Below are 7,972 nucleotides of genomic sequence, written 5' to 3'. Positions count from 1 at the left end.
TTGAACATTTAGCAACTTTATTTTATTTATTTTTCTTTTTATCGCTGAACAGACTGGCTTCGCTGTTATCTTTGTTCCCTCCGCTAGTGGGTATGTCACTGACATTCTCATCAACGACCACTCGAGCAATACTCAGCTTCTCGATGTTTATGTCATCTTGCTTCAGTTTCTTCTCGACCGTCTCTATCCTCTTCCTCACCACTTCCACCGAAGGCAGGTAGGAGGGGAACATCTTTGCGTTGGCTTTGTCTTTGGTCGGCCTCTCTTCGCCGTAGAGCATTTGGTTTATCTCAGGCAGGAGGTGGAAGGCCGTATGTTCTAGCCTGGAGGCCAGGGTGTTGTCCAGCGAGACCGTGTAGTCCTCGCTAATCATTATTACTCCACCTTCCGATTCTTTTGGTAGGTCATTCTCTTCGTCCAATAACAGTTTCACTGGAAGACCTGTTATCTCTTCGTAGTCGCTTTCAAGAGGGCCTAGTAGGCTCTTAACCGATTTTTTATCTTCGGGTCTCGTCCGCACCAATACTGAAGGCTCCATCAGCTGTTAATTTTGAATGGCGTTCAGGAATTATAGTTACTGTGAATGTTTAATTTTGCCTAAAGGAACCACTAAGAGGTTAAGGCAGATGGGTTACGAAGAAAATTCCGAGATCCGCCCGTTCGAAATGTTTTTCGCAAGCCGCCTGTCTTAACCTAACAATATGGACGTTGTTCAAGCCGTTACATTAGTTTGTAAACAGTCGTAGTTTATGAAGTGCGCCTTCAACCTAGGGCCAAGCGTTACTTTACTTTTGATTGGCTGGTTGGATATTGTTTGTGGACTGTAAGAAATTAATTTAAATGAAAATAAGACATAAGGTAACGGAAAGAGAATTTATTTACAACCCAGAGGTTGGTAGAACAAGAGAAAATGTGAATATTAAATACTAAATCTATTGTAACTATAAGTATGAAGGGTGGCCGAAACAGAGCATTTATGGTTGAGGTTCATGAATTTTGATTAGAGGCTTTGAAAACTGCAGACTGATGACGATGATCGGATCCCGGTGGTCCGAATTAGATATAGAAGGAAGGTGACTTACTCATGTATTCATGCTTCCTTTTTCTTGTCCTCCATGTCCCTCCATCTACCCTCTCCTCCGCTATCGGAGTGCTCTTCAGAAGTGTCTTTACTCACTTATGGTTATCTTCACTGAATAGGAGTGAAGATAGAGAGACTGTCTCTGGCCAAAACTCGCTGGCGAGAGGGGGGTGTAGTTTGTTCTCTCGACCACACGGGGCGCTGGAGTTACAATTAGCTGTATGTTTCGAATCTCTTACACTTAAACGGAACACATAATAATAAGTTTAATTAAGGTTGAGCAATTGATAACCTTAATTTGAATCAGTATAGACGTGGGCCAACTAACGGTAGGCCACTTTTGAAAGTTGGTAACAAGAGCTGCGTCTACAACTTCGAAGCAATATTCCTGCTGGTATCAAGAAATAGCTCCTCTCACCTATCGGAGAAGCTAGATAATAAAATATATTTTATTTTGTGTAGTTATTAATGTTGTAAATTTGTTTATTTTAGTTTATATTCTTTATTTTATTTCAAAATGTTTTATTTTGTTTTTTTATTGTTAAATAAGTAACTTTGATTTACTGTCATTCCGGAATGACAGTAAAACCGTCTCTTAACTGTTAAGATGCCTTTTCTACACGTTTGCCAGACTATGATGGATTCGCTAGCATATGGATGAGGTACTTGGAATGCTGATGGTACACATTGGCCTGAATTTGTAGCCGACCCATTGAGTGCAAACCAAAGGGCACTTGTGCTGCTTCCACACGTTGATGCTCAATTATTATTGCTTAAGGAGTGCTAAGAAGCGCGGTGGCACCATGGTAAGGCATGATGCTACTAACTCCAAGAATCCGGCTAGGCATATAATTGTTTTCTGTTACACTGTAGCCGTGAGTCAACCCTGTGGGTTCTGTAGCACTCCTGGGGTCCACCTAGCCATATAAATTGGGTACCCTTAATTAGGTAAAAATCTGGCGATCGAGCGTGATTCTGACCAAATCACTTCCTTGCACAACCGTTGGTCTAAGTAACAGTTACCCCTGACTCTTCATGGGTTGTAATGGTACCGATATTTATTTATTTTTTTTTTTGAGCTTCTGACAAAGAAATATTTGAGCTCTTCCTGATTTTATTGGATCAAAGAATATTCCTAAAATTCAGAATCAATAATCAGATCCTAGTTTAAGAATGTTTATTTCAAAATTCTATCAATTGGGTGCGAATACATTATTTCAAATCTTGTCAGTAAACTTGATCGATTAATTTTTTATTTAACATAACATAAATATAGATTTATAAAGACATTATACGTTTTTGTAATTAAATTAAATTAACAATTTTCTGATTAAAAAATCTAGAATGAGAGTTTTAATTTAAATGTTATCTAATACTATTTCTATAATTTTTTATCATCTACTAACGATTTTTCTGATATTTTCGTTTCTTTTCATTTCTATCTTTATTTTCTTCTTTTTTTTTTTATAATAAAAATCGAATGTTATAGCTGACAAAAGTCAAAAGAACATACAAGCATATGCATATTGACCTTTTTTGCTTCCTTTGTTTACCAAGCATGCAATCTACAACAAGAGTTAATTATTGAATCCAATGTTTAGGGAAATTCTTTAATTAATTAAAGCACAGAGAGTACAAATATTCGCCTGTTGGTAGTTCTAAAACAACTACCTGTTGTTGGTAGCTTATAGCACTACCAAAACAACCTGTTGTTGGTAGCTTATAGCACTACCAAAACAACCTGTTGGCACCCTTTGATTTCTAACCAAAAACCAACACTCAGTAGAGGTACCTTATAATTTTCCACCAATCAGAAATACCAGTATTATTTTCATATTCAATTTCATTATTTTCAAGAGGATTCTTCCAATCGTTTTCTTATAAAAATGTTGTATGGGACGTGCTGAAAGATTAGTAGTTAGTGAATTTATTTTGAAAAATTTATATCTCAAAACAATTTGACGTACAGATGTCTATTAGCACTCACATTAAAGCTAGTTTAATGAGCTATAAAGTAGTTTATGACGTTTATTTTCGTAGGAGTAGAAGTTTTCATTTAATTTGCTAAGATAAATTGATTTATAGTTGTTCGGACAAATTTTCATTTGCCAAATTTATATTCATATGTGAATATCATAAAAACTACTACTCCTACGAAGATAAGTGTCATTCACTACTTTATAGTAAGTTAAATTTCCTTTATTTTGAATATTAGCAGACACATGTGCGTCTTATGGATCTTGAGATATATTTTTCAAAAGTTCAACATTTTATACGAACAACTAGAAATTAACATTTTGTGAGTTTATTTCGTCAAATATCACAAAAACTACTACTCCTAAGAAAATAAAGTTCAGGAACTACTTTATAATATATTAAACTAGCTTTAATTTGAGTGCTAATAGACATCCGTACGTCACATAGTTCCTGAGATATAGATTACTCAAAATAAATTAATTAACTACTAATCTTTCAGTAGATTTTTAAGAAATTTAGCTTTTTAAAAAGCTATATCTTGAAAATTATTTAACGTAAATAACTCTATTAGGGCTCCTATTTTAGCAAATTTATTCTTCTTTAAATAATGTTCTCTTAGTTTTTATTGTGTTGTTCCTACTTTTTCAGATATAGAGCTCCGAATGAAAAATTAATGGTGTTTTAAGGTTTTGAAACAGCCACCATTTTTTATTCCACTACCTATACTTGGCGGACTCATCAATTTTGACTATTAATTATTCATAGTTTTCATTAAAGTAATCAAAAATTGGGATGAGATAACACTGCCATTATACTTTATAATTACGTTATAATACTGCCAACCGATAAATAGTTGTGCTCTCTGTGTTTTATTAAATTAAAAAAATTCCCTAACCTTCGGAATCAATGATTAATAACTCTTGTTTAAGATTGTATATTTCAAAACTTCTATCGATTCGGTGTAAATACATTGTTTCAAATGTTGTTAATTAACTTAAGCAGTTTATTTTTTATTTAACATAACTAAAAATGAATATCGATGAAGAAATTATATATTTAGATAATGAAATCAACAAGTTTCTGATAAAAAAATTCTAGAACGAAGGTTGAATTTATAGGTTATATAGTACTTTTGTTCATACAAAAATCATCTAGAAGCTAAGCTATATTACTGAAATTTACACGTTTCCTTTCTTTATTTTGTTCCCTCTAATAACAAAATAGAGTGAATCGAATGTAAAGCCGAAAAAATTCAAAAGAACAAAACAAGCATGTGAATACCGGTGTTTATTGCTTCCTTTGTTTACCAAGCGTTTGCACATGTCTCAGATTTGCGGGAAGTGGCAAACATGTAAATCCAGCATAAGAATTTTGTGCATTGGCACCTCTTTCGATTGGAAATGACAAGAAAGCATGTTTAGTTATCATATTGTCATTTGCCTGCCAGTGAAAGCGAAACGCACGATATGAAGGAGGCATTTTTCCTTTTTCAATAACCTTTCCATTTTAAATTTTGAATAATCAGTTTTCAAAAGTTTCTCTGCAGCCCGACATTATTAGCCTATATAAAATCGATCTCAACGTCCATATTTAGTTTTTCTATCATTAAGGGGTTGCTATCACTAATGAATAGATCTTGGTAAATGTTTAGTTAAGCTCCTTCGAAAACGTTGGAAACCACTATTATAATAGTTTAATAGTACGCTATAGCGTATCTAAGATGAGTTTGCCTATGGGTAAAGGGAGGGCAGAGATGCACAGTGGCAAACGTTCCCTCACCACCCCTCTTCTCTCCACTGGGTCTGTTCCAACGACCACTTCTGATAGTACAAGAACTCAAGAGGAGAAAAAAGGCAGTTATCTCACCCCAATTTTTGATTACTTTAATGAAAACTATGTATAATTACTAGTCAAAATTGATGAGTCTACCAAGTATAGGTAGGGGGAATAAAAAATGGTGGCTGTTTCAATACCTTAAAATCTATATCTTAAAAACTACCAACAACACTAGAAAATCTAAGGTAACATTATTTAAAGATGAGTAAATTTTCTGAAATATTAGCCCCAAAAGAGCTATTTACGTCTAATAGTTCTCGAGATATAGCTTTTTAAAAAGCAAAATTTCTTTCAAATCTGCTGAAAGATTAGTAGTAAGTTAATTTATTTTGAGAAATCTATATCTCAGGAACTAAGTGACGTACAGATGTCTATTAGCACTCAAATTAAAGCTAGTTTAATGGACTATAAAGAAGTTTATGACCTATATATTCGTAGGAATAGTAGTTTTCATGATATTTACTAAAATAAATTGATTTATAGTTGTTTGGACAATAAATTTGATTTATGAAAAACTTTATTTCAGGAACCATTGGACGTACAGATGTCTGCCAGCACTCAAATTAAAGCTAGTTAAATCTACTACAAAATAGTTAATTATGTTTATCTTTGTAGGAGTAGTAGTTTTTATGATATTTGACAAAATAAACTCACAAAATGTTAATTTATAGTTGTTCGGATAAAATGTAGGATTTTTGAAAAAATATATCTCTAGATCCATAAGACGTACATATGTCTGCCAACACTCAAAGTAAAGGAAATTTAACTTACTATAAAGTAGTTTTTGATACTTATCTTCCTAGAAGTAGTAGTTTTAATGATATTTGGGTATTAATATAAATTTGGCAAATGAAAATTTGCCCGAACAACTATAAATCAATTTATTTTAGCAAATTTCATGAAAACTGTTACTCCTACGAAGATAGACATCATAAACTACTTTATAGCTCATTAAACTAGCTTTAATTTGAGTGCTAATAGAAATCTGTACGTCAAGTAGTTTTTGAGATATACATTTTTCAAAATAAATTCACTAACTACTGATCTTTCAGTACGTCGTATGGGACAGCCGCCATTTTTATTCCCCCTACCTATACTTGGCAGACTCGTCAATCTTGACTAGTAATTATACACAGTTTTCTTTAAAGTAATCAAAAATTGGGGTGAGATTACTTCCTTTTTTCTCCTCTTGGGCTCTTGTACTATGACTGTACAGAGCATGCGCAGTACGTGTCTAACCTCCAAAATTCTGTACTGCGCAGACTCCGTATAGTTCTGGGTATACAGAAGTGGTTGTTGGAACAGACTTACTCAGTTGACTGGACTACCTACCAGTCCTAACATTTCGTTTCATCTTCTCGACCTGCTTCACAAATAGAAATTCCTCATATCAGTTTTTTGAAAACTATTTTGTCATTAAGATCGCAAGATTATAAGTACACCATGTCAAGTAAATTGATTAGAGTTGAATAAATTACAGCATTTATCATAAGTTAATCTCATTCTTGGACCAAATATACTGCATTTTAAAACATTAAACTTAAGAAAATTGTGGCACTAACTGATTCAGAACAAATTTAAACTTTAAAAGAGGCAGTTATTTTTCGGAATACAATTATTATCAAATCTCAAAAAAGACTTCTGGGAAGATAGTGCGTTCAGAAATAGCAAATCAGAACAGAGTTGTCAATATACTTGCCTCCAAAATAAAATAAGAATCAATGAGATACGGTCGCAGTCAAAGATAAAGGATAACCTAAAGAAACGAGTAACCTCCTCTATTATTAGGATACCGGTAATGGGGGGATAAATGTGTTTCATTTCATTTCCATTTCAAATACGTCGCGTATACAGGAAAGAGGTATAAAAATATAATGAAAAATGAAAATTAATACAAGAAAAAGATATAATAATAATAATAATAATAATAATAACTATAAGAATTTTATATCGGGCCACCCATAGCTCAGTGGTTAAGTCACAGTCTAACCAATTAGATGTCTATTGGTGGTGCCAGTTCGAATCCGGCCTGGGACCTTGACTTTTTTCATTGAGTGGCGGTCCCACAAAATGAAGAACTTTTACCCCCAACCATGGTTAGGCAGTATAGGACTCCAATGGGAGTCTAGGCCGGAAAAAAAAAAATTATTATTAAGGAAAAACTAAATATGAATTGAATAATAAAATACTTAGCAAATAATATATACAAAATACAATTTAGGTATAATACAACAATTGTAAAAGAAGTAAATAAAGAGTATTAAATAAAAAGGTGTAAAAATAAAATACAGGATAATTAGAAAATGATATAAGTACTGTTTTTGTATAGATCATGACAATAATAATTTATCTATATTGATAATATTAATTGTCGAAACAACATGAGAAACATGATAAAAATGTAAAGTAAAATAATTTAATTTATAACAATGCGAAGTGAAAGATTACAATGAACCAGTAAATGGGAAAATTAATAAAAACAATGGATAAATAAAAATTATTGAATAAAATAAATCATATGAACAATAAAATATAAGTACAAGGTAAGATGTAAAATAAAGTACATAAACATCACATATAAGTTATAAGGTATAGAAATAAGTAAAAAAAAAAATGTTATAAGTTAGTTTTGAGAACATAGATATGTTTTTTAAAAAATATAGCTATTTTATAAAATTTTAATACGAAACTGTTGTGATAACTGTTAACTTAGAAGTCCGAGAATAGGAGGGTGGGATGGGGCGTTACCAAGTTCCGGACTGCCTCTTGGTTTGTTTCCGGTAGGAAGGATTTTTTTATGGTGTGGGGGGGAAAGGAGCTAAGGTGGTGGAAGCAAACTCACCTCAGATGCACTATACCTTTGGGTTATCAACAGGGGTATTCATGATGTTGTGTTAAATGTTATATGTTTTACCATGTTAAATATTATAACTATAGGATTGTGTGCAGCCCTATTTGAAGTCATGTTAAACGTTAAATGCATAAGAGCCCCTAGCGGATTTCTCAGCAACTTGTTGTATAAGCCTTTATGTTTATAACCTTCCTTCCAGACCCTCATGTTATTGTTTACTTCAGTTT

The 7,972-nt window shown here is 32.9% G+C and overlaps 1 protein-coding gene across 1 annotated transcript in view; it reads right to left on the bottom strand.

Moving 5' to 3' along the window:
* LOC106681438 (V-type proton ATPase subunit E) overlaps positions 1-7,972 on the bottom strand; it is a 13,434-nt gene continuing 5,462 nt past the window's right edge. The window contains exon 4 of the mRNA XM_014421761.2: positions 1-541. Within this exon, the coding sequence (XP_014277247.1) occupies positions 23-541 (519 nt within the window). The 3' untranslated portion in view covers positions 1-22. The remainder of the gene's footprint in view (positions 542-7,972) is intronic.

The sequence above is a fragment of the Halyomorpha halys genome, unplaced genomic scaffold (genome assembly GCF_000696795.3).
Source record: "Halyomorpha halys isolate HHAL.00 unplaced genomic scaffold, Hhal_1.1 Scaffold338.1, whole genome shotgun sequence".
Taxonomy (NCBI): Eukaryota; Metazoa; Arthropoda; class Insecta; order Hemiptera; family Pentatomidae; genus Halyomorpha; species Halyomorpha halys.
This window is presented reverse-complemented; position numbering and strand designations above follow the sequence as displayed.